The following is a 27,984-nucleotide window of genomic DNA, read 5'->3' as shown; positions in this document are numbered from 1 at the left end:
GGAGAGGTGGTTTATTGTAAATTTTGGAGGGGGGTTTAAAATAAAATCTTCTTTAACTGTGCTGATGGAATTTGGGGATTGTTGTTTGCATTTTTTTGTTTTGTTTTATAGAAGAAGGGGATTTAACTGCAAAACCTCTGGTAGGGGGTTTAAAACTCAAAACCCATGTAGGGGGTTTTAAATTCAAAACCCCCTGGTAGAGGGATTTGTATCTCAAAACCCCCTGATAGAGGTTTATTAAATCTCAAAACCCCCTGGTAGGGGTTTTTTAACTCAAAACTCCCTGGTAGAGGGATTTGTATCTCAAAACCCCCTGATAGGGTTTTTTAAATCTCAAAACCCCCTTGTAGGGGGTTTTAAACTCAAAACCGCCTGGTAGAGGGTTTTTAACTCAAAACCCCCTCGGCTGTGCTGTGGTAAGTGATGATTTAGTATTAAAATCTCACCTAAAATAAACAAAATGAATAAAAAATCAGTCACTTAATTCCGTTCCCCCATCCTGCGGGGGGGTGGGGGGGGTGTTTCATTTCGGGGGGGGGGGGTTTGAACCCCCCCAAACCCCCCCCTGGCTACGCCCATGGTGTGTGTCAACTTGCAAACCAAAGTTTGACTCAACTTCACATTTCACAGTTATTTTCTCTGATGTGTCTAAATATTCAGTGCATGACCACTTGAAGTTTTAGTCTTTACCACAGGCTGTACTTTTGTTCTAGCAGGCAAATATTTGTTTGGAATGTTTTAAAATTATTGAGCCAAAACAAAACACAAGTTTTAGAGGGTAGAAAACTGAAGTCAAACAAACAGGATTTGATTACATTGAAAAAGTAATTTTAATGATTTAATACATTGTGAGACACTGTCAATCATTAGATAATCATAAGGATGGAAACTGAATCTATTGTATAGGTCTTAGACAGGCTTAACCTAAATTGAAAAACTACAAATTTTCACAAATCTCTTGACCATTAAAACAAACCAAAAACTACAAATAACATCCCATTCTCTCCAGTCCTTTCTTTTTACCAGTTACTTCACAACATTCCAGAGTCTTTTAGTTTTAGTCTTTAACAGTCATCAACAAACATGAGATGTCTTCATTAGGTTTACACTCATTGTTCCAGTCATCAACAAACATGAGATGTCTTCATTAGGTTTACACTCATTGTTCCAGTTATCAACAAACATGAGATGTCTTCATTAGGTTTACACTCATTGTTCCAGTTATCAACAAACATGAGATGCCTTCATTAGGTTTACACTCATTGTTCCAGTTATCAACAAACATGAGATGCCTTCATTAGGTTTACACTCATTGTTCAACTTTGTTAGATTTTAACTCAACTAGAACAAAAAAGAAAATAAATAAATTGCAGCTAATGTTCAGGACATAGAGTACAAAAAAAAAAAAACTGCCACCAAAAACTTAGAAAAACAGCAAGAAAAAAATTGAATACAAAAGACAAAAACAGTGGAAAACAAAATTAAGTGCAGAAAAAAAACAACAAGAAAAAGCAAAAGAAAAACACTATTAAAAAAAATGGAAATAAAAAAAGTTTGACAGAAATGAAACAAAATAAAATGCAGTATTACATGAAAAAAACTTGATTTACTCAAAAGTAGATAAAAGTTTGTGACACAGTTTATCAAGCAACAATAGCTGCTAGTTGATGGTAGAGTTCAGACTTATCTTGGATGAGAAAATATTGGATAGAAAGAAGAATGACTCAAAGAGAAGATCGGGGAAACATTCAGGAAAAACAATTTTTTTTTTAATTTCATTTTTATCATCACTTTGTAATCTTTTTATTTTTGTGGTGGTCAGACTATCAGAGCCTTCAATAGTTCACAAGAATTCTATGATTGCAAGATTTTTAAAAAATGGATTCCACCAAGAGAATGTCTAGTTTAGTTTAGGACACTTCCAAGTAAGACAACTCAATATCTAACTCAAGACTGAATGACTGAAGTGTTGGAATGTAAACTATTTCTCATTAGCACATTCTTTTTTTGTTTCACCTGACTAAAAATAGACTTTGTTAAATGAACTGTTGAAAACTGTTCTAAACACTATTGTGCACTAGTCAACAGTTTTGTTAATGAACAGGCTGTGTTAGAATTAGACAAGGAATGCTTTCATTGTGTACAAGCATGTTCATGTATCCTTTGACTAAGCCATTAGTGAATTAGAAACATACCATTTCTATGAAAACATTATTTTTAGAGTCATAATTTGTAGGTTTTAAACATTCAATAATTTCAATAAATAAAAAAAATAATTTTCAAGTGAAAAAATGAAATTAATTGAAACTGAAGGCACTATTAAAGTAGTAGCTCTAAAACAATAAGGCCACCAACATTTAGAGCTGAAGGTTTATAGTGTAAAAGCTTGTTCTAGTCAAATCTTATAATCAAGATCAAATATTGCTATATACAATTGAATACATTATGAGATAGACTATAAATGTGTGTACTTCATCAAAAGCCATCATTTTGGGAGATTTAGAGAACAACTGTAGGAAAAGAGGAGGAGTGGCTACAGAGACATTAAAGGTTTAGGACACAAACATTATGTTAAAATGTTAATTATTTTTTAAAGCTTTAATTAAAATTAAGCAAGTAATGGCTTCTCACAACACAGATAGTAAATATTTATTTACTTAGTTATAATGTTAACATTTTTAAAAAGCATAAAAAAAAACCTTTTTATGTTTAAATTTAAATTTTAGATTTTTTTTTAACCTCATGCTGATCTTTTTTTCCATTAGCTTAGTAGCTTGGAGACTTTGACACTAAAATTTGTTTTTTGCATGTTAGTGATAATTTAGAGGACACATTTTTCATGTCTTTACATTTATAGGACTAATTTCTCATGTCTTTACATTCCTAGACTTCTTAAAATCAATGTATTGAAAAAAAACAAAGTATAAGCTAAATATAACACACTTAAAGAAAAAATTTTCATCACCAAAAACTGTCCCATATAAAGGAAGAACAATTAAATTCAGTTGTGGCCGGCTACAAAATGAACCAGCTATAGATAGTGGGATTTTTTTTTCCCTTCAAATTTTTCATTATAGTCCATTCAAACACCAAACATAGAAGATTTACATACATACAATAAATATATTTAACAAAATGTAGATTAATAATGAATATGGTTATAGTTATAAATAGGTTTCTATAGCAACCATTGTTTAACTTACAGTATCACGGTATATTTTGATGAGCATTCCAGCCTGACACATAAAACAATCATTAGAAGGTCTCTAAGTGTTGAAATGAACATTCAAGTTTGAATAATCTCAACAGTGTTTTGTGTTCAGCTGAACACTTAGAAGCTGAGAACACTTGAAGTGAACACACAGTGTGGTCCCTTTGGTAGTAGACATTGGAAACAATTGGAATGAAACTACTCTATTTTATGGCAATACTACTGACATAATGTAACCTACTGACTTGTACATTTCAAGTTCTTTCATTTTCTCTGGACATCAATATTAAAAATAATGCCAGATTTGTAGGTAGTTCTATAGAAATAACTATGATTTTATTGCATTGGTAATTTAAATAAAATAAAATCTGATTTTATTTAATTTATTTCTCTTTGTAGTAGTTGAATAAAAAAAAACGATTTAAAATTTTTTAAAAAGTTTTCTAATAGTTATAAGTAACAATTCATTATATCATCTCGGAGATGTCTGGTGCAGTTTTAGAAGGCACAGGGTGGTAGCCATTTTGATTAAACATTGAATATATTAGGGAAGGGACAAATGGTTTAAATACATGATAAAAGGATTGGAAAGTATTTTCACATACATATTTGTAGATATGAAAATAACATCAAGATGAAAGGCACATAAAAGTTTTAAAAAATAAATTGATGTTCTATTTAAATATATGTATATATTTATATTTATATATTAATTTGACTATTTACAATAAAACTGGTAAGAAAGAACTGTGCACCTACAATTATGCCCCTTAGAACTTAAAAAAAGGAAAACCAAAACATTGTCTTGAAAAGACAAAAACACAATAAATACAATTTTGGTTGTAAAGGAAAAAAAAAATGAGCAACACTTATTGAAATGTAACAGCAGCAATCATTGAAGCGAGAAAAAAAAGATTGGATTTATTTACAAGCAAACAAAAAAAAAAACAACAACATTTGATTAACTTTATTTTTTCTCTAAATAAAATAATCTTCTGATTTAATCATTAGTGACTATTTCAGAGAACTACTGTAAATGTTTAATATTTTTACAGCTCTAAAAGTATAAAATAAACTAGAATGGGTATATAGATTTTGATTTTAAAACACACTAAAAAAATTATTAAGGTACTAAAACAAAAAGATAAGATGAAACTAGAGCAGTATAGAGAGTGTATATAACACTGGAAAGCTGTTGGATTAGTCTGGATATTTGGAGACAGCCTGATCATGTTCATAAATACACGCATAATAACAAAGTTAAAGGCAAATTAGTATATAGTATGTAATTCAATGACTAATACTACTTCAATCAACAGGGCAAGTTGTGGTGAGGTTGAAAGCCATCAGATAGTAAACAGATAGGAATGTAACCAGGCAGATGGAAACATTCCAAGCTCTCCTCACAAGCCATCATAAATACTGATACGTTAATAGACAAACTGAACATCTCCATTTCATGGGAGATACTCTCAAGGCAGATCATTTTCTTACAAAAATAGTAATTTAGTAATGATTGTCAAGTCACCATTTATTTTATAATAAACTATACACAAATATAATAGTTATTCAATGGGTTGAAGTTTACATGACTAAAATATAAACTTAGGATCAGAATTCATTAAATGTTTAAACAATAAGCCATTTTTTGTTTTAGGCTTTCATGCAACAAATGAAATGAATGTATGCAATCATCAAGCAACTGAACATAGGAAGCTCTCCCTTCCTTGGACATTTGGCCCAATGACTGGACACTTGGCTCATGAAAAAGACCATTCCTCTTTACACAGGCCTTCCTTACAGGCCTGACAAAGTTCTGCATTATGCTGGTTCCTGGGCTTGCCCTGGCGTCTATCTATACGGAGAGGAGGTCGAACAAATCCATAAAATATCTGTCCAACACGGTTATAGACATTTCCAATCACCTGCAGAGTTGAAAGTTGAAAAAGTTTGATTGATGACATACATCACTTTCTCTACTTGACTGTAAGATTCAGTAAGAGTCTACCACATACTCAGTCCTCTTATTGCCCTATCTCTAAATTAAATTATTGAAGACAATGTGTCCCTAACTAAACATCTTTAGGATTTTTCACACAACATACAAAATAAAATAATATGAAATATCATTCTTCTCACTCTCGACTCCCAAACTTGTACATTCCAAACACTTACAGGCTTTTCCCACAATCCTTCCTATACTATCACGAATCCAGCACTCACCAGTCTGCCTTCTCCACATCCAGCACTCACCAGTCTGCCTTCTCCACATGCAAGCCCAGCTCCCCAAAGGCCAGACCCGACCCATCTTCCCAGACCAAGCCCAGCTTCTTAACCCTACACCGACCAGTCCGCACGTCTCAAGTCGACTTCCTCCCGTAGCTTTATGCATTCCCCATTAAAACAAAGATTAAATAATGACTGTTTTGTAATGACTGCGTTTTGTAATGACTGTGTTTCATTATGACTATCACTGTGTTTCGTAATGACTGTGTTTCATAATGACTGTGTTTCATAATGACTGTGTTTCCTAATGACTGTGTTTCCTAATGACTGTGTTTGTAATGACTGTTTTGTAATGACCGTGTTTCGGTATGACTGTGTTTCGACTCACTTTGACAACTTCTTCAGGGTACCACATTGCGTGCTCATAGCTTCCATTTTTACACTTTTGACACTGCTGGCCGTACAGTTTGAACATCACATAGCCAGAGTTGGTGGTGTAGTTCAGATGGAACCAAAAAATGACTCGGCCTTTCATGGAGGTCCAACCATGTCCACATTCCTTCAAAAGAACAAAACATTCAATAGTCACTCACCAGAGTTAAAAGAAGTGCGATGCATGTAATACACTACAGAGATGTCGCCTCAGCTAAAAGAGGAACTGTGAAAGTAATAAGTCTCTCCAATGAAGCTCTAAGCTGTACCTACTACAAGTAAACTCCCCTGATATAAGTGAACTCCCTTAATATAAATACCCCCCCCCCCCACAGACCTATAGATGTTATAACTAGACTGGAAAACAAAGACCAAGCCGTATCCGATCGTTAAGTACGTAACTCTATTTCAAGCTGTAAGGGATGTCGCCCTGAATACTGGAAAGTCGCTCTTTTCTGTCCTAAAAAAGAATGATCTTTAGTTTTCAAAGTTTGGAAATAACGCAATCCCATTATGAGGATTTTAAATAGAATGGGTTATCAATCACAGAACCATTTATTCACACAAATCTATGATATAGAGCCATTATCATTATCATTTAGTTTCCATTGAGATAATATTTAGAGAATTTTAGATCTAAATAATTCAAGCCTTTCGATTTTAATCATCTTATGATTTTAGATTGTAGGCCTATACGGCATTTCAATAGACTGATTCCCCAGATCTTTATAAATCTAGATTCTGGATCTAAAGTTGCAAAATAATCATAAGACAATTGTGCTCTTATTTACAATGAATCGGACTAAACATTAAAATGATTTTTAGTAATATATGTTACAAAGGTTACGTAGTTTACGTAAAAAAAAACCTTTACTTCTTAGAACTACTTATAAAACAAAACGTGGTGTCAGCTTTTTAAAGTCTTTCACATTTTGTGTTGTTTTAAAAGATGGCCGCGTCTATCTCTCTATGGCTTCCTTCAGTCGCGAAGCGACTATGGATCATCTCATGGAAATAAGGGAAGTGCCTGGACATTAGCTGTGGTTGGAACGATGTCACACAGTCTCCCCTCTCCACGCAGCTGATGTATCCAAAGGAACGGCAGTGCCGATACAGTTTTGAGTCAGCGGCGTCGCAGGTTCTGCCAGGGTGTAGCACTGGGTGCTGCAAACTGCCTTAGGGTCGCCAGCTCTTAATTTTTCCTCAGGGTTGACTCCCAAAGCCTTTACCATGATTGGGTATAGCTGCAAGGCAACAGAGGTTTGAATTCAGAATTTTCCTTCCCCTAGGTGGGTAGCCAGCCATGGCTAACGAGTCCCTCCTGCCCGAAGCTTACTGTTTAAGGCGCCAGTTACTCGCCTTCGCCCCTTCTCCTGTTAGTAAGAACAACTCCGCCGAACTCAATATCTGAGCCACACGTGAAGGCCAGCATTTGGCCTGGTCGCCGCGTCTTGGTATAATATAATTAGATCTGTGTAAACTCCATTGGTATTAGTGAACTCTCTTGATACAAGTTAACCCCCTTGATATAAATAAAATCCCTTGATATAAGTGAACTCCCTTGTGGGTCATGGTAAGGTTGAGAGTAAAGACGTAATACCGTAAAATGTTAATGAAGAGAGAAGTTATGAAAGAGTTATCTATTTCTTTTTGGTCTACTTTCTAACACGTTTTTTTTTTTTACTTTCTGGTCTAATTTCTAACATATATATTTTTTAAAAATATTTTTGGTCTATATTCTAATATAATTTTTTGATTACTTTCTGGTCTACTTTCTAATATACATCTGTTTTTGCCCTTGCTAGCGGTACTTTCACTGTCTTCAACCTTTTAGAGACTCACAGCAACTTTTAAAGTTTCAAGTCTGTTATAGATGTCAGTGCATTGATCACATTTGATTCTTATAGCTATATGTAGATGAATTAGGACAAGTAAGAGTCACAAAGGAAAGCTAGATGAAGTAAGAGTCACTAAGGGAAGCTAGATGAAGTAAGAGTCACTAAGGGAAGCTAGATGAAGTAAGAGTCACTAAGGAAAGCTAGATGAAGTAAGTGTCACTAAGGGAAGCTAGATGAAGTAAGAGTCACTAAGGGAAGCTAGATGAAGTAAGAATCACTAAGGAAAGCTAGATGAAGTAAGAGTCACTAAGGAAAGCTAGATGAAGTAAGTGTCACTAAGGGAAGCTAGATGAAGTAAGAGTCACTAAGGGAAGCTAGATGAAGTAAGAGTCACTAAGGAAAGCTAGATGAAGTAAGAGTCACTAAGGGAAGCTAGATGAAGTAAGAGTCACTAAGGAAAGCTAGATGAAGTAAGAGTCACTAAGGGAAGCTAGATGAAGTAAGAGTCACTAAGGAAAGCTAGATGAAGTAAGAGTCACTAAGGGAAGCTAGGTGAAGTAAGAGTCACTAAGGGAAGCTAGATGAAGTAAGAGTCACTAAGGAAAGCTAGATGAAGTAAGAGTCACTAAGGGAAGCTAGATGAAGTAAGAGTCACTAAGGGAAGGTAGATGAAGGAAGAGTCACTAAGGGCAGCTAGATGAAGTAAGTGTCACTAAGGGAAGCTAGATGAAGTAAGTGTCAATAAGGGAAGCTAGATGAAGTAAGAGTCACTAAGGAAAGCTAGATGAAGTAAGAGTCACTAAGGAAAGCTAGATGAAGTAAGAGTCACTAAGGAAAGCTAGATGAAGTAAAAGTCACTAAGGAAAGCTAGATGAAGTAAGAGTCACTAAGGGAAGCTAGATAAAGTAAGAGTCACTAAGGAAAGCTAGATGAAGTAAGTTTCACTAAGGAAAGCTAAATGAAGTAAGTTTCACTAAGGGAAGCTAGATGAAAAAAGAGTCAATAAGGAAAGCTAGATGAAGTAAGAGTCACTAAGGGAAGCTAGATGAAGTAAGAGTCACTAAGGGAAGCTAGATGAAGTAAGAGTCACTAAGGGAAGTTAGATAAAGTAAGAGTCACTAAGGAAAGCTAGATGAAGTAAGTTTCACTAAGGAAAGCTAGATGAAGTAAGTTTCACTAAGGAAAGCTAAATGAAGTAAGTTTCACTAAGGGAAGCTAGATGAAGTAAGAGTCAATAAGGAAAGCTAGATGAAGTAAGAGTCACTAAGGGAAGCTAGATGAAGTAAGAGTCAATAAGGGAAGCTAGATGAAAAAAGAGTCAATAAGGAAAGCTAGATGAAGTAAGAGTCACTAAGGAAAGCTAGATGAAGTAAGTTTCACTAAGGAAAGCTAGATGAAGTAAGTTTCACTAAGGAAAGCTAAATGAAGTAAGTTTCACTAAGGAAAGCTAGATGAATAAAGAGTCAATAAGGAAAGCTAGATGAAGTAAGAGTGAATAAGGGAAGCTAGATGAAGTAAGAGTCACTAAGGGAAGCTAGATGAAGTAAGAGTCACTAAGGAAAACTAGATGAAGTAAGAGTCACTAAGGAAAGCTAGATGAAGTAAGAGTCACTAAGAGCAGCTAGATGAAGTAAGAGTCACTAAGGGAAGCTAGATGAAGTAAGAGTCACTAAGGAAAGCTAGATGAAGTAAGCTTTACTAAGGAAAGCTAGATGAAGTAAGAGTCACTAAGGAAAGCTAGATGAAGTAAGAGTCACTAAGGAAAGCTAGATGAAGTAAGAGTCACTAAGGGAAGCTAGGTGAAGTAAGAGTCACTAAGGGCAGCTAGATGAAGTAAGAGTCACTAAGGAAAGCTAGATGAAGTAAGAGTCACTAAGGGAAGCTAGATGAAGTAAGAGTCACTAAGGGAAGCTAGATGAAGTAAGAGTCAATAAGGAAAGCTAGATGAAGTAAGAGTCACTAAGGAAAGCTAGATGAAGTAAGAGTCAATAAGGAAAGCTAGATGAAGTAAGAGTCACTAAGGAAAGCTAGATGAAGTAAGAGTCACTAAGGGAAGCTAGGTGAAGTAAGAGTCACTAAGGGAAGCTAGGTGAAGTAAGAGTCACTAAGGGAATCTAGATTAAGTAAGAGTCACTAAGGGCAGCTAGATGAAGTAAGAGTCAATAAGGAAAGCTAGATGAAGTAAGAGTCACTAAGGAAAGCTAGATGAAGTAAGAGTCAATAAGGGCAGCTAGATGAAGTAAGAGTCACTAAGGAAAGCTAGATGAAGTAAGAGTCAATAAGGAAAGCTAGATGAAGTAAGAGTCAATAAGGGCAGCTAGATGAAGTAAGAGTCACTAAGGAAAGCTAGATGAAGTAAGAGTCACTAAGGGAAGCTAGATGAAGTAAGAGTCACTAAGGGAAGCTAGATGAAGTAAGAGTCACTAAGGAAAGCTAGATGAAGTAAGAGTCACTAAGGGAAGCTAGATGAAGTAAGAGTCACTAAGGGAAGCTAGATGAAGTAAGAGTCACTAAGGAAAGCTAGATGAAGTAAGAGTCACTAAGGGAAGCTAGATGAAGTAAGAGTCAATAAGGAAAGCTAGATGAAGTAAGAGTCACTAAGGAAAGCTAGATGAAGTAAGAGTCACTAAGGAAAGCTAGATGAAGTAAGAGTCAATAAGGAAAGCTAGATGAAGTAAGAGTCAATAAGGGCAGCTAGATGAAGTAAGAGTCAATAAGGAAAGCTAGATGAAGTAAGAGTCAATAAGGGCAGCTAGATGAAGTAAGAGTCACTAAGGAAAACTAGATGAAGTAAGAGTCACTAAGGAAAGCTAGATGAAGTAAGAGTCACTAAGAGCAGCTAGATGAAGTAAGAGTCACTAAGGGAAGCTAGATGAAGTAAGAGTCACTAAGGAAAGCTAGATGAAGTAAGCTTTACTAAGGAAAGCTAGATGAAGTAAGAGTCAATAAGGGAAGTTAAATGAAGTAAGAGTCACTAAGGGAAGTTAGATGAAGTAAGAGTCAATAAGTGAAGCTAGATGAAGTAAGAGTCAATAAGGGAAGCTAAATGAAGTAAGAGTCAATAAGGGAAGCTAGATGAAGTAAGAGTCAATAAGGGAAGCTAGATGAAGTAAGAGTCACTAAGGGAAGCTAGATGAGGTAAGAGTCACTAAGGGAAGCTAGATGAAGTAAGAGTCACTAAGGGAAGCTAGATGAAGTAAGAGTCACACTAAGGGAAGCTAGATGAAGTAAGAGTCAATAAGGGAAGCTAGATGAAGTAAGAGTCACACTAAGGGAAGCTAGATGAAGTAAGAGTCAATAAGGGAAGCTAGATGAAGTAAGAGTCAATAAGGAAAGCTAGATGAAGTAAGAGTCAATAAGGGCAGCTAGATGAAGTAAGAGTCACTAAGGAAAGCTAGATGAAGTAAGAGTCACTAAGGGAAGCTAGATGAAGTAAGAGTCACTAAAGGAAGCTAGATGAAGTAAGAGTCACTAAGGAAAGCTAGATGAAGTAAGAGTCACTAAGGGAAGCTAGATGAAGTAAGAGTCAATAAGGAAAGCTAGATGAAGTAAGAGTCACTAAGGAAAGCTAGATGAAGTAAGAGTCACTAAGGGAAGCTAGATGAAGTAAGAGTCACTAAGGAAAGCTAGATGAAGTAAGAGTCACTAAGGGAAGCTAGATGAAGTAAGAGTCACTAAGGGAAGCTAGATGAAGTAAGAGTCACTAAGGAAAGCTAGATGAAGTAAGAGTCACTAAGGGAAGCTAGATGAAGTAAGAGTCAATAAGGAAAGCTAGATGAAGTAAGAGTCAATAAGGAAAGCTAGATGAAGTAAGAGTCAATAAGGGAAGCTAGATGAAGTAAGAGTCACTAAGGGAAGCTAGATGAAGTAAGAATCACTAAGGAAAGCTAGATGAAGTAAGAGTCACTAAGGAAAGCTAGATGAAGTAAGTGTCACTAAGGGAAGCTAGATGAAGTAAGAGTCACTAAGGGAAGCTAGATGAAGTAAGAGTCACTAAGGAAAGCTAGATGAAGTAAGAGTCACTAAGGGAAGCTAGATGAAGTAAGAGTCACTAAGGAAAGCTAGATGAAGTAAGAGTCACTAAGGGAAGCTAGATGAAGTAAGAGTCACTAAGGAAAGCTAGATGAAGTAAGAGTCAATAAGGGAAGCTAGATGAAGTAAGAGTCACTAAGGGAAGCTAGATAAGGTAAGAGTCACTAAGGGAAGCTAGATGAAGTAAGAGTCACTAAGGAAAGCTAAATGAAGTAAGAGTCACTAAGGAAAGCTAGATGAAGTAAGAGTCACTAAGGGAAGCTAGGTGAAGTAAGAGTCACTAAGGGAAGCTAGATGAAGTAAGAGTCACTAAGGAAAGCTAGATGAAGTAAGAGTCAATAAGGGCAGCTAGATGAAGTAAGAGTCACTAAGGAAAGCTAGATGAAGTAAGAGTCAATAAGGAAAGCTAGATGAAGTAAGAGTCAATAAGGGCAGCTAGATGAAGTAAGAGTCACTAAGGAAAGCTAGATGAAGTAAGAGTCAATAAGGGAAGCTAGATGAAGTAAGAGTCACTAAGGAAAGCTAGATGAAGTAAGAGTCACTAAGGGAAGCTAGATGAAGTAAGAGTCAATAAGGAAAGCTAGATGAAGTAAGAGTCACTAAGGGAAGCTAGATGAAGTAAGAGTCAATAAGGAAAGCTAGATGAAGTAAGAGTCACTTACTTGACAAGAGAATCTGACTTTGGCGCTGTCTTTAAATACTCTCCATCGCTCGCTTGGTGGGAAGAAGGTTGGCACTAGGTACCAGGTGTGAGGGAAGTACTGAGCAAAGAGACGATCAAATTCTCCATGCCAGACCAACTCCATCCTTTAGAGAGAAACAAGAGTGGAGAGATCAATGTCTAAGTCTTCACACTACATGCACTACAAACTTGAACAATTTCAGAAGACAAAACTATTTAATGAATTGATTCGTTTTATAATGACATCTAACATTTACTTTGAAAGAGACATTTAGGAAAACGACATGCATGATGAAGTCGTAAAGTTTATAGAGTTGTCCACTCAGCTGACGTATTCTATGGTCTACCACAGGGCTTCTCAACCTGGGGGTCGCGAGACGATTTGTCAGGGATCGCCTAAGACCATCGGAAATAATGTTTTTTGTCTTGGCTTTATACAAATGTTTACTGTAGTTATAGTAACTATATTTTATCACAATTGCTATTGGAGGCAGATGTTGTAGACAACTGAATATGAGTTGAACTCAACGATTTCAATTTACTTGGAGTAATGTCAATTATTAAACAGCGCCACGTCTTGCCATTGTGGAATCATACATATTATTTCTATGGTAAAGATTTATCGCACGGAGTGGCTCAATTAAAATGCGTCGATTATAATTAATAGTATGCCATGTTACTGAAGGTAATGTTTTCATTATGTAGCAGCCAGCCCATAAGAAACGGACCTCGAATGTTAAAAAGAATGTTTAGAAAAAAATATGTGGCAATTTTTTTGCAGTATGTTTCTAGTTCAATAGTTCAAGTTTGACTTGATGTATGAATCGAAAAAAACAACCTATCGCCTCATTTGTAACAAAGCTCTATCACCAAATGTATGCAATGGACGAGTAGGTTCTCTGTTTGAAACTCTTGAAACGACTACTACGGCCTTTTTGGACAAGTTTCAAATCTTTTGGGAAACAAAAATGGTGTCTGCACAGATGATGCTAATATGTTAGTCTTGATTTCAAACTTTGTTACGAAATGAACCATCAAAAGTCATCGGAATTCACTATATGATTTATCGACATCTATAAGGCACGAGAGTACAGCCTCAAGAATGAGAAGAATCTTTGGAAAAAAGTCACAACAGGATCAGATGCAATATGTCTTGATTTGTCACCAAAATAAAATCCGATCCTTTGAAAAGTTACTTCTGCTTTGACAAAATAAAATGACTTATTTTTAAGATACTTAGGCTTACGAACAAATATAATTTTACTGTTGGGGGTCGCCGCATAGTGAAGAATCGTAAAAATGGGGTCACCGAGCTTAAAAGGTTGAGAACCGCTGATTTACCAACTTATGGCATTAATGAACGCTATTACTCGACTCCCTGATCCCACTGAAAATAAAACATCAGATCCCAGTCAAAAAACGACGATATCCCCTTAGTCAAAACACTACAAATGTGAAGGTGAAACAAAGAATGATGCCTACAAGAAGGCGGCACTAAGGGGGCACATTTTAATGAGTGAACATGGGGAATTAAATAGAATGAACTATGGCACAGCACTGACCACGAACCCTCTGATCCTCAATTCCATAGCGATCAAAGAGATTATTTTAAAAATCTGGATAGTCGATTAGTCAAAACTACCATATGACATCAGTCAAAACTACCATGACATCAGTTAAAACAACCATATGACACCAGTTGAAACTACTATACGACACCAGTTGAAACTACTATACAACACCAGTTGAAACTACTATACAACACCAGTTGAAACTACTATACAACACCAGTTGAAACTACTATACAACACCAGTTGAAACTACTATACAACACCAGTTGAAACTACTATACGACACCAGTTGAAACTACTATACAACACCAGTTGAAACTACTATACAACACCAGTTGAAACTACTATACGACACCAGTTGAAACTACTATACAACACCAGTTGAAACTACTATACAACACCAGTTGAAACTACTATACAACACCAGTTGAAACTACTATACAACACCAGTTGAAACTACTATACAACACCAGTTGAAACTACTATACAACACCAGTTGAAACTACTATACAACACCAGTTGAAACTACTATACAACACCAGTTGAAACTACTATACAACACCAGTTGAAACTACTATACAACACCAGTTGAAACTACTATACAACACCAGTTGAAACTACTATACAACACCAGTTGAAACTACTATACAACACCAGTTGAAACTACTATACAACACCAGTTGAAACTACTATACAACACCAGTTGAAACTACTATACAACACCAGTTGAAACTACAATATAACACCAGTTAAAGCACCCAATTCCCCTCCCTCTTTATTTTAGGAAGATTCTTGTGAAAAGCAAATTACATTTCAAACAATTTCTTAATATAGACATATACATTAAGAGTTGAACATAGAGATATACATTGAGAGTTGAACATAGAGATCTACATTGAGAGTTGAACATAGCGATCCACATTGAGAGTTGAACATAGAGATATACATTGAAAGTTGAACATAGAGATCTACATTGAGAGTTGAACATAGAGATCTACATTGAGAGTTGAACATAGAGATCTACATTGAGAGTTGAACATAGAGATCTACATTGAGAGTTGAACATAGAGATCTACATTGAGAGTTGAACATAGAGATCTACATTGAGAGTTGAACATAGAGATCTACATTGAGAGTTGAACATAAAGATCTACATTGAGAGTTGAACATAGAGATCTACATTGAGAGTTGAACATAGAGATCTACATTGAGAGTTGAACATAGAGATCTACATTGAGAGTTGAACATAGAGATCTACATTGAGAGTTGAACATAGAGATCTACATTGAGAGTTGAACATAGAGATCTACATTGAGAGTTGAACATAGAGATCTACATTGAGAGTTGAACATAGAGATCTACATTGAGAGTTGAACATAGAGATCTACATTGAGAGTTGAACATAGAGATCTACATTCAGAGTTGAACATACAGATCTACATTGAGAGTTGAACATAGAGATCTACATTCAGAGTTGAACATAGAGATCTACATTCAGAGTTGAACATAGAGAAAACGCTCGAAAAAACAAACCTCATTGAGGCAGCTGTTTGAGAAAAACATTTATAAGAAAGCTTAGATATTAGAAATAAAAAAAAATTATCCTTTGGGTCAGGATTTTGTGATTTTATCATCAAAAAGAGGTACAAGACACCGATAGCAAAGACAGACACAAAAACACTTTTGTCTCCCCCTGGCAATCAAATCATTAAATTAAATTGAACTGATATAAACATTTTACAAGTAAATTATGAGTGCGTCTGGTGTGAATGTATATTTTGGTTTTCTATAGTAATAATGTTTTTTGTTTGGTGTAATGCACAAATTGTAAGACATATTCCCTGACGGAACATAAAGATTATTAATATTATTATTATATGCACGACATTTCAGTTTGTATTCGTTCTGTTATTTTTCCATTGCACTATATAATGACGTGCTTCAAAGTTTCAAGAATATTAATCTGTTGTTGTTTTAACCATTTTTAAACTTATCCTTCAATCCGTCTGTATTGGCCTAATGTGCAAGGATCGAGCCGAGTTGTCAGATATGTGCAAAGAACGAGCCGAGTTGCCAGATATGTGCAAAGAACGAGCCGAGTTGCCAGATATGTGCAAAGAACGAGCCGAGTTGCCAGATATGTGCAAAGAACGAGCCGAGTTGTCAGATATGTGCAAAGAACGAGCCGAGTTGCCAGATATGTGCAAAGAACGAGCCGAGTTGCCAGATATGTGCAAAGAACGAGCCGAGTTGCCAGATATGTGCAAAGAACGAGCCGAGTTGTCAGATATGTGCAAAGAACGAGCCGAGTTGCCAGATATGTGCAAAGAACGAGCCGAGTTGCCAGATATGTGCAAAGAACGAGCCGAGTTGTCAGATATGTGCAAAGAACGAGCCGAGTTGCCAGATATGTGCAAAGAACGAGCCGAGTTGTCAGATATGTGCAAAGAACGAGCCGAGTTGCCAGATAGCGCTACAAAGATTGAAACGTTGTAATAGAGTTCATCCCAAAACTTGTAGAATGTATGAGCAGCAATAGAAATACACAAGAAATATACAAATAGTCACCTATAAAGTAAAATAAGAAAAATATACTTAACATAACATATACACTGAATTAGTCGGTGTGATGGGTGAAGGTGACCTCTGCAGGGTTTCTATGGCAGCCACCACCCGAGGGTGCATCGGCTTCGATACGACCAACATTTTTCTGAGATGTGCTCACACACTTTTTCTGAACTATGACAACAGTTCTAAATGTGAGCACGTGATCAGAGCACTCAGCACTGAGACAGAACAACCGTCTTGGTATGGTAGGCACTCAAGACTACACAAACTGTGCTACTGAGGACAATTCTGTCTAAATAAATGTTCAGTTAATAAGTATCCAAGAAATTCCATGAAATGTAAAATCTGTACAGAGTTGGATAAACGATACAGTGAGCTCAGTATCTAAACAGTTTTCAAAAATATCGATATTTAAAATCGTTTGAAATTGAACGTGAATATAATCGAATACCGAGATTGAAACTGTATTAATGAGAATGCTGGTAAACCATCCCAGTCTGTGGTTCCAGTTACTATTCAGTGGATCTACTAATCTGTCAGACAGCAGCCTTTGGTTTACAGGTCCTCACCATTATTCAATGACGCTGCTTATTAAATCGGGCTACCAAGACAGTTTAAAATATCTAGAACAACAACAGCCAGAGATTGGTGCGTGGACCATCTTCTCTTCAGTGGCTTGTGTGAAAGTCGTAAAATATAGCAAGGTTGTAGATCAAACATAGAAATCTTTATTTAAAGAGTTTTTGCCCAAAAGCAAATGTCGCAAATTTCAAGGTAAATCAAAAATGATCCTAGTAGAATGTTTTTGGTAACCACTGCTTGACAACTCGTTATCACAGAACTATCATCAATCATTGACTTCAACAACACCTAACAAAACCTAGATCCCAGACAGTGATACACAAATAAAGCCATGTTATAACTTTGAACTCCCGGAATAGTCTCGGGTTTCTTCCATCAACCAGGAAAACCAATGACAAAGAGTTTAAGTCTCTAACATGTACGACGTCAGTTTTATCTGTTTGTAAGGAAAGTCTGCCATGGATACATCTCAGCGACTGACACTTGAAATACATCTCAGATTAGTGTTTAAGGATGGCTGGCTGGTCGTGCGGTTTGCACGCTGGACTGTAGTTCGGATTTATCGACGGTCGAGGGTTCAAACCCTGCCCGCTCCCATCCCCCGTCGTCCTGCGGGAGGTTTGGACTAGGAAGTAAACTATCTTCAACTCTGAAGGAACATCCGAAATATGTCAAACAAAACATTATAAAAAGAAGTCTGACACTCAGATTGTAGACGACATCCCAATGGCATTAATTGATATTTAAAATAGATTTTTTTAACGGATACTCACAATTTGTGTTTAAGTTTGTTTTAAAAGCTCAAAATTGTTTTCCTAAGAGACTATTTTAAAAGCTCAAAATTGTTTTCCTAAGAGACTATTTTAATAGCTCAAAATTGTTTTCCTAAGAGACTATTTTAAAAGCTCAAAATTGTTTTCCTAAGAGACTATTTTAATAGCTCAAAATTGTTTTCCCAAGAGACTATTTTAAAAGCTCAAAATTGTTTTCCCAAGAGACTATTTTAAAAGCTCAAAATTGTTTTCCTAAGAGACTATTTTAAAAGCTCAAAATTGTTTTCCCAAGAGATTATGTTCGTGGACTAGCCAGTGTGGAGTATACAATGTAAGAATAGTGTATTTGCATTTTGTATTTTATAATGTTCGCAGTATATAGGTCTAATCAAGACTAAGATAACTAAAGAGGAAGGCGATTCTATTATAGGGGTTCTTCAATTTCAAACCTCCACTATTTGCTTTGAAGTCAACGCTCTAGAAACCAACTTCAAGGGAAAACTGAAAAAAAAGGCCCTTTCACGTGTGGGCACTTTGGTATTTCCTCAGACATCTATTGTAATGAGGACTTGCCAAATGTATGACATAACCTTTGGATCACACTAGTGAGGTCGAAAGAAGGATTGCGACCCATAAGTCCAGACCCAGTTTTTGCAAAGTCGGACAGTTCACATGCATTGAATTAGAAAACCTTCTTCTTTGAACTACTGGCTATCATTGAGAGGGTCATGCTTTACCTGACCACTAGTCTAGCTAGTCATTTGTCAGAATGACCACAAAAATGATGCAATCATTCTAGATCCAGTAGTTCAGGCGAGCAAGTCGTGTGAACCCAATGCAATGGAAATAGAATGGTAATGTCATGAACAAATGAGATGTTGACAGGAGAACTAGTTCTGTGCTGACACACAAGTCATTAGAGCGCCACCTACATATATATGAACTTTTATCAGTTGACCAAAGAACAAGAAATTGGGGGGGGGGGGATAGGCAGTTTGAAAGAAGGAGGGGTGGGGTAAATAAATCATTGAGCTGTGCTCTGTATCTCATAGTTTAAATTTGCATTTAGATCAAAGGTACAAAGTTTCATAATTAAAAGTCCAATGCGGAGACGTAAAGAATCTGAACTAAAACGAAGTCAGAAGTTTGTGTACGTTTGGCCTCCTTGTGCCATCAGAAATGTGCTTCTATGTCAAGCAAATGGTAACTCTAACACACAATTGTTGAGCAATGACCGCTAATGGTCGTCATAAGTGCTTACGAGAATATACAAGTAAAACATTGAAACCAAAAGGCACTTGGTTCGCAGCTTCATTTTAAACTGCTCTGTTTACATTGGACTCAAGTTTGACATTTTACTTCTTTGATATCCAATGAAAAGTAATTCTAGTTGACGTCCATGGCACACGATTGTATTTCGTTGTCCTATTTAATGCTTAGTAAATATATGTGTGTGTGTTTGTGTACGTAATGGATCTTAATTACATTCTTCTTGTAGTTAGTGGAAAGACAGTAGACACCTACATTGCCAGCTAGGGGGTCTGGGGGGGTGCATATTCTGAGGTATCTACAGTGCATTATCCCCCTACTGTTTAATTAAAAAACTGTAGGCCAAGTCTGTTATTCAATGCACTTTATTATGGAGCCCGCCGACTGGTAGAAATTGGTAACTATAGTTTTGCTTTACTTTTTTTATTGGTGGGGAGGGTAACCACAAAACCTCTTTTTGGCTGCACTCATGGCATTAAGTAATTGTAGCTTTGCTTTTCCCTTTGTTGGAAGGGGGTGGGTTTAACCTCAAGACCCTCTCTTGGCTACGCTCATAGAATTTGGTGACTAGTTTACTTTAGATTTTTTATCGAAAAGAGAAGTTTTATCGTCAAAACCATGTTGGTACGTTTTAGATTCAAAACCCTCTAGGGGGAATTTTCAAACTCAAATCCACTCTTGGCTACTCTCATTGAATTTGGTAATTGTATTTTATTTTAGTTTTATATTGACGAGGGGATTTTAACATCAAAACCCTCTGGACGGGGTTTTAAACCAAAAACCCTTTTTATCGTCAAATTTGTCTGCTTTGGGGGTTTTAAACTCAAAATCATCTGAATAGGAGGGGGCTAAACTCTCTGGAGGTTTAAACTTAAAAATCCCTTGGATACACTCATAGAATTTGGTGACAGTATTTTATTTTACTTGTATATTGAAGAGGGAGGGGTTTAACCTCAAAAAACCTTTGAAAGGGGGTAAACTGAAAACTCCTCTTGGCTACGCATGGAATTGGTGACTTGTTTGACTAAGACTAACACTAAGACTGCTTTATTGATCCTTACGGAAATTGGTTGTGATTACAAGGACTCTTTTCTCATATAAAGACAACACAACAGAAAAATACACATAAATACAACATACAACATAAAGAGTTCATTCAGCGACTACACGTTAGTTCAGCGTTAGTTTTATATTGAAAAGTGGATTTTATGGAGAGGGATTTTAAATTCAAAACCCATATTGACTGCGCTGTAGTGGTAGAACATTAAAATCTCACATACAAAAAAAACAAAACAAAATTAAAGCAAACAAGGTTACAAAAGACAGTTTGTATGGAAACACAAACTCAAAATCGGCCCCCGAAGTGTTACACCCAGGCAGGCTTCAATATTTTCAGAAAGAACATCCGAATGAAATTAAATCAAAGACAAATGAGAGATAAGAATGGAGAAAGAAGGTTAGCAGATCTTGTGTAGTGCCCCAACGGTCAAGCAGATCAAATGATAGGTGAAAGTAAATGTAAAGTTAGATGTGAACCTGGCCTAACTAGTTTCCTTTTCATACCTTGTGGTCTATAGGGCAGATGATGTAAAGTTCATCTGTTTTTGTGGCCTACGGTTAACGAGGGTGTCATGTAGCAAGCACAACGACCAACCGCCGTTACTTTTCCCCAACTAATGTCAGGTACCCATTGGAGCTGAGTGAACTCAGAGGCGCCCAAAGATTCCAAAGTTGAAAATCCCAGTCTTCACCAGGATTCGAACCCGGGACCCCCGGTTAGGAAGCCAAACGCTTTACCGCTCAGCCACCGCGCCTCCCCTGGCCTAACTGATGTCTTAAAATTGATCTAATTGTTTTGAAAAGGCTCAATCTCTTATTCGAATCCTAAAAAAAAAAAGAAAAAAAAAATTTCCGCAATAAAAAAAAAGTAAAGAAAAATGAAGTTTACAAGATCACTATTCGTTTTAAATTAGATCTAACTTGTAATGCATACTAATTAGCTTTTTCTCTTTAGAAAAACTGCTTGCATAAAAATTAGATTTTTCGCTTTCAGAAAAAAAAAGTAGCCGTTGCATCAGAACTTTGAATGGTCTAAAATATTGTGATGTTGGATTTTCAATATCTTTTCTAGTTTACGAGATCTAAACGGGATGGACGGACAGACGGACAGACATTTCGCACAAAACTAATAGCGTCTTTTCCCCTTTCGGGGGCCGCTAAAAAGCAAGTCACAAAATCCTACGGGGAGGGGGGAATTTTTATTTTGGGCGTGCGTAGGTGTTGAACTTCTGACCTCTCACCCCGGCTACATCCATGAAGCCCTCTCTTGCACGTGATATTTCAAAGATGGACGGGTATGCTCATCAAGCTGTCATGCCAGTGTTTAATAGACAAATTAGTTTCTTAGTATTGCCAAATAGTTGTTAAATATTCGGTTATCTTATTTTCGATAGGTTCTGTCAAATATCAGCCGTCAACCGTATGAACAGTCACTCAAAAAATTGGCCAATAGCTGTTAAGTAATCAAAATAGTTGGCTAAATATTTCAGTTTGAACTATCACTTATTGAACTATTTAGTAAAGCTACAAACTTACCGGTGATAAATGCCGAGTTTAATTGGTTTAGTCAATACATTGTTTGGTGTCAGCCAAATATACCCCATGATAGACCTGAACGCTGAGTTTCAGAGTTGTATGTGAAAATTTTCAACCAACACCAACTTGACAAAGTTCTCAACTCAACACAACACTCTAATTTCTAACTATATAGGTCAGGTCTAAAGATCGAAAACAATCCGATTCGACTGAGTGAAAGTGAAAACATCAAAAAAAGTTGCGACAGATATTGTAAAGTTAATGTTTGAAAATATTTGAAAAGTCCACACACATGAAACATATTCTTCTGGAAATGTGACTTGTGTATGAAACTGTACATTTGATCCTGTTGCTAATGAAAGCCTAAAGAGCTAAGGACAGACGCTAGGGCTAGATCGTATCAGATAAGATAAAGGTATTAACCCATGATTACCTACGTACGATCACTCTCTTGGAAAGTTTAAGTTGAATGAGATACTTTCAACAAATAATCGACAAAGAGAATAGCCTGGTTATTTGTTGTCTAAACATTTCGATTCAGTTGTCAATCATTGATACAATATAAGGTAGTCACCTAGAGCACAATATAAGGTAGTCACCTAGAGCACAATATAAGGTAGTCACCTAGAGCACAATATAAGGTAGTCACCTAGAGCACAATATAAGGTAGTCACCTAGAGCACAATATTAGGTAGTCACCTAGAGCACAATATTAGGTAGTCACCTAGAGCACAATATTAGGTAGTCACCTAGAGCCCAATATTAGGTAGTCACCTAGAGCACAATATAAGGTAGTCACCTAGAGCACAATATTAGGTAGTCACCTAGAGCACAATATTAGGTAGTCACCTAGAGCACAAAAGTTTGAAAGAAGAAACATGACTATTCGCAACTTAGTCCACTCTTCACAAATTTATTTATAGATGTAGATTTAGTGGTTTTAAAATTGTTCTAGACATTATCATTAAATTCAGTCTTTAAATGCAGTCTTTAAATTTCAAATTGATGAAATTTTCTCCACACACACACACGCATTTATACAGATAGATAAAAAAACACATTTGATAATCAAAATGAAATAAGGTTAATTCCTAAGATAATTCCTAAGAATTCACTTTGACAATTATCTACATCTAGAGCAGGGGTTCTCAGCCTGTGGGTCGCGACCCCCTTGTGGGTCGATTGACGATTTGCCAGGGGTCGCCTAAGACCATAAAAAATAAGGATTGTTATTGTCTATTCTTTTATTGCTGTATGTGTGTGTATGGGGGGGGGGGTCGCGGCAGAGTGGGATATTGTAAAAAGGGGTCTCCGAGCTTAAAAGGTTGAGAACCGCTGACCTAGAGGAACATTTCTCGATCTACGAAGAACAAAATGAAACGAAAGAGAGTGACGCACCAAAAAAGTGTTACTATGTTACTAAGTTACTATGTACTTTAAGCGGAAAGAATTATTAAATTAAAATGTGGGATTTCAAATACATAGATGGTATAAATTGCGAATATTAAAAAAAAATCATTTTAGTAAATGTATACGCTGACAAGGGGGACGCCAAGATAAGTCTTTTCTTAGGTAAATATATCGAGTTTATTTATACATATTTGAATCGAGTAGAAACGACATTTTGACCAAAGTTGAAGAAATTAAATCAAGTTACGTTAGCAACAAGATCGATTGAAAGATGTTCTTTGTTTGTATGGAGAAGGCGTTTCATTGCGTCTTCATCAACGCGCTTGTATAGTCCAATCCTCTTAGGTCCGAATGGGCCTATTCCTGTCGAGTATTAGTATTGACATCTTGCTGAACACAAGGATTAACTACGATCAAACCCATTACAAAAGTCTACAGTCTCTTACACTTTACTATCTTAATTAAACTTTGACCTGCAAGCTTCTTACTAGGAGAAATAGTGCATTGTAGACCCAAGGAAAATGAAGCCCGGAAATGCAAGAAAACATTTGGTAGCTAGGGCTCAGACCCGGACCCAAACTTAATGTTGTATCTGTGAGCGTTTCTGTGAATGTTAGTTGTTTCTGTTGGGTGAATGTACAGTGTATATTAGCTTATATTTGCGCCTAGAGATAAACAATCATAACAAATACAGCGTAATATATTATTAAAATGTTTAAAATGTTATGCAAATAACCCTAAATAAAATCAATGCATATTAAAAGGTTAACAAAAATTTTTTTTCAAAATTTCAGACAAAATTATGTAAAACAAACATATATCACTATTTTAATCCATCGATGAGTCTTAATGGATAATAAAAGCTAATCATTTTAAAACACGTGCTAAAAAGGGAAGCAAATTTTAATTTTGTGACCTACCATAATTTCATGAGTTGTCTAACTTTAGTCACTTATAAAATATGCCAAATATGAACATCTGCAGTACAAGACAACGTTAGACCCTACATCGCGCATTGGAATAACATACGTCACTGATAGAAAGTATTTCTAGTTAATGTCAGAGTTGGAAATGTATATGTATTAATGAGATGACACGAGTGAAGCGGCGAGTCTATAAGAGGGCTACGGGATGAAAGTCAGTGAAGGTTTCATATGTCTTAGTCCTATTAAGAATGGTAGTTAGGTTCTGCAGACGTAGTCTACTCCAGGTTGTTCCGTTCTGTGGACGTATGCGACTCCAGGTTGTTCCGTTCTGTGGACGTATGCTACTCCAGGTTGTTCCGTTCTGTGGACGTAGTCTACTCCAGGTTGTTCCGTTCTGTGGACGTATGCTACTCCAGGTTGTTCCGTTCTGTGGACGTAGGCTACTCCAGGTTATTCAGTTCTATGGACGTAGGCTACTCCAGGTTGTTCAGTTCTGCGGACGTAGGCTACTCCAGGTTGTTCAGTTCTGCGGACGTAGGCTACTCCAGGTTGTTCAGTTCTGCGGACGTAGGCTACTCCAGGTTGTTCCGTTCTGCGGACGTAGGCTACTCCAGGTTGTTCCGTTCTGTGGACGTAGTCTACTCCAGGTTGTTCCGTTCTGTAGACGTAGTCTACTCCAGGTTGTTCAGTTCTGCGGACGTAGGCTACTCCTGGTTGTTCAGTTCTGTGGACGTAGGCTACTCCTAGTTGTTCAGTTCTGTGGACGTAGTCTACTCCAGGTTGTTCAGTTCTGCGGACGTAGGCTACTCCTGGTTGTTCCGTTCTGTGGACGTAGTCTACTCCTGGTTGTTCCGTTCTGCGGACGTAGTCTACTCCTGGTTGTTCAGTTCTGCGGACGTAGTCTACTCCAGGTTGTTCAGTTCTGCGGACGTAGTCTACTCCTGGTTGTTCAGTTCTGCGGACGTAGGCTACTCCTTGTTGTTCAGTTCTGCGGACATAGTCTACTCCTGGTTGTTTAGTTCTGCGGACGTAGTCTACTCCTTGTTGTTCAGTTCTGCGGACGTAGTCTACTCCTGGTTGTTCAGTTCTGCGGACGTAGTCTACTCCTTGTTGTTCAGTTCTGCGGACGTAGTCTACTCCTGGTTGTTCAGTTCTGCGGACGTAGGCTACTCCAGGGTGTTCAGTTCTGCGGACGTAGGCTACTCCAGGTTATTCAGTTCTATGGACGTAGGCTACTCCATGTTGTTCAGTTCTGCGGACGTAGGCTACTCCAGGTTGTTCAGTTCTGCGGACGTAGGCTACTCCAGGTTGTTCAGTTCTGTGGACGTAGGCTACTCCAGGTTGTTCAGTTCTGCGGACGTAGGCTACTCCAGGTTGTTCCGTTCTGCGGACGTAGGCTACTCCAGGTTGTTCCGTTCTGCGGACGTAGGCTACTCCAGGTTGTTCCGTTCTGTAGATGTAGTCTACTCCAGGTTGTTCAGTTCTGCGGACGTAGGCTACTCCTGGTTGTTCAGTTCTGCGGACGTAGGCTACTCCTGGTTGTTCAGTTCTGCGGACGTAGTCTACTCCAGGTTGTTCAGTTCTGCGGACGTAGGCTACTCCTGGTTGTTCCGTTCTGTGGACGTAGTCTACTCCTGGTTGTTCATTTCTGCGGACGTAGTCTACTCCTGGTTGTTCAGTTCTGCGGACGTAGTCTACTCCAGGTTGTTCAGTTCTGCGGACGTAGTCTACTCCTGGTTGTTCAGTTCTGCGGACGTAGGCTACTCCTTGTTGTTCAGTTCTGCGGACGTAGTCTACTCCTTGTTGTTCAGTTCTGCGGACGTAGTCTACTCCTGGTTGTTTAGTTCTGCGGGCGTAGGCTACTCCTGGTTGTTCAGTTCTGCGGACGTAGTCTACTCCTGGTTGTTCAGTTCTGCGGACGTAGTCTACTCCAGGTTGTTCAGTTCTGCGGACGTAGTCTACTCCTGGTTGTTCAGTTCCGCGGACGTAGGCTACTCCTTGTTGTTCAGTTCTGCGGACGTAGTCTACTCCTTGTTGTTCAGTTCTGCGGACGTAGTCTACTCGTTGTTCAGTTCTGCGGACGTAGTCTACTCCTGGTTGTTCAGTTCTGCGGACGTAGTCTACTCCTTGTTGTTCAGTTCTGTGGACGTAGTCTACTCCTGGTTGTTCAGTTCTGCGGACGTAGGCTACTCCAGGGTGTTCAGTTCTGCGGACGTAGGCTACTCCAGGTTGTTCCGTTCTGCGGACGTAGGCTACTCCAGATTGTTCCGTTCTGCGGACGTAGGCTACTCCAGGTTGTTCCGTTCTGCGGACGTAGGCTACTCCAGGTTGTTCAGTTCTGCGGACATAGGCTACTCCAGGTTGTTACGTTCTGTAGATGTAGTCTACTCCTGGTTGTTCAGACGTAGGCTTCTGGTTGTTCAGACGTAGGCTACTCCTGGTTGTTCAGACATAGGCTACTCCTGGTTGTTCAGACATAGGCTACTCCTGATTGTTCAGACATAGGCTACTCCTGATTGTTCAGACATAGGCTACTCCTGATTGTTCAGACATAGGCTACTCCTGATTGTTCAGACATAGGCTACTCCTGATTGTTCAGACATAGGCTACTCCTGATTGTTCAGACATAGGCTACTCCTGGTTGTTCAGACATAGGCTACTCCTGATTGTTCAGACATAGGCTACTCCTGATTGTTCAGACATAGGCTACTCCTGGTTGTTCAGACATAGGCTACTCCTGATTGTTCAGACATAGGCTACTCCTGATTGTTCAGACATAGGCTACTCCTGATTGTTCAGACGTAGGCTACTCCTGATTGTTCAGACATAGGCTTCTCCTGGTTGTTCAGACGTAGGCTACTCCTGATTGTTCAGACATAGGCTACTCCTGATTGTTCAGACATAGGCTACTCCTGGTTGTTCAGACATAGGCTACTCCTGATTGTTCAGACATAGGCTACTCCTGATTGTTCAGACATAGGCTACTCCTGGTTGTTCAGACATAGGCTACTCCTGATTGTTCAGACATAGGCTACTCCTGGTTGTTCAGACATAGGCTTCTCCTGGTTGTTCAGACGTAGGCTACTCCTGGTTGTTCAGACATAGGCTACTCCTGATTGTTCAGACATAGGCTACTCCTGATTGTTCAGACATAGGCTACTCCTGGTTGTTCAGACATAGGCTTCTCCTGGTTGTTCAGACGTAGGCTACTCCTGGTTGTTCAGACATAGGCTACTCCTGATTGTTCAGACATAGGCTACTCCTGGTTGTTCAGACATAGGCTACTCCTGGTTGTTCAGACGTAGGCTTTTCCTGGTTGTTCAGACATAGGCTACTCCTGGTTGTTCAAACGTAGGCTTCTCCTGATTGTTCAGACATAGGCTACTCCTGGTTGTTCAGACGTAGGCTTTTCCTGGTTGTTCAGACGTAGGCTTCTCCTGATTGTTCTGTTCACTTTGTGTCATGGCTTTGTACGTCTCTACTGTTTTATTAATGTATTTAGTGTCTGTCAGTGTCGGTCAATTGTGACCTTCAGTCTTCCTGTTCAACGCATCAGTTTACACCAAAATCCGGTCGTAACTGATCCTTACATCGTTTCAATGACGTCATCACTTCTTTGTGGGATCAGAATTGACACATATAATCAGTGATCCGTGAAGTAAAAAAAATAAATGAGAAAAAAGTGAACTTATAAAAGTGTTTAAAAAAAAAAAGACCAGAGATTGACTCTGTAGACTCTAAAAAGATCATTGCTCATGTTTTCAAATAATGGAAGAGAAATAAGCACTAAGTAATTGATCTTTTGTTTTCAAACTAGAAATAATAAACTTATAAAACTCAGCAGTTGATATCCCCATCATCGATTTGTG

The 27,984-nt window shown here is 37.7% G+C and overlaps 1 protein-coding gene across 8 annotated transcripts in view; it reads right to left on the bottom strand.

Moving 5' to 3' along the window:
- Positions 1–806: 806 nt before the first annotated feature.
- LOC106066399 (receptor-transporting protein 4-like) overlaps positions 807–27,984 on the bottom strand; it is a 111,955-nt gene continuing 84,777 nt past the window's right edge. For 7 of the 8 annotated variants that reach the window (XM_056009111.1, XM_056009112.1, XM_056009118.1 and 4 more), the window contains exons 3-5: positions 12,402–12,546; positions 5,826–5,996; positions 807–5,136 (exon numbers count right to left, since the gene is read on the bottom strand). In XM_056009111.1, the coding sequence (XP_055865086.1) occupies positions 4,972–5,136; positions 5,826–5,996; positions 12,402–12,546 (481 nt within the window). In that variant the 3' untranslated portion in view covers positions 807–4,971. Of the gene's footprint in view, positions 5,137–5,825; positions 5,997–12,401; positions 12,547–21,779; positions 22,064–27,984 lie in introns of those variants that run through there. The other variant, XM_056009120.1, reaches the window with a different exon arrangement.

The sequence above is a fragment of the Biomphalaria glabrata genome, chromosome 13, assembly GCF_947242115.1.
Source record: "Biomphalaria glabrata chromosome 13, xgBioGlab47.1, whole genome shotgun sequence".
Taxonomy (NCBI): domain Eukaryota; kingdom Metazoa; phylum Mollusca; class Gastropoda; family Planorbidae; genus Biomphalaria; species Biomphalaria glabrata.
The sequence above is the reverse complement of the archived record's forward strand: the minus strand, read 5'-3'. Positions and strand labels throughout refer to the sequence as shown.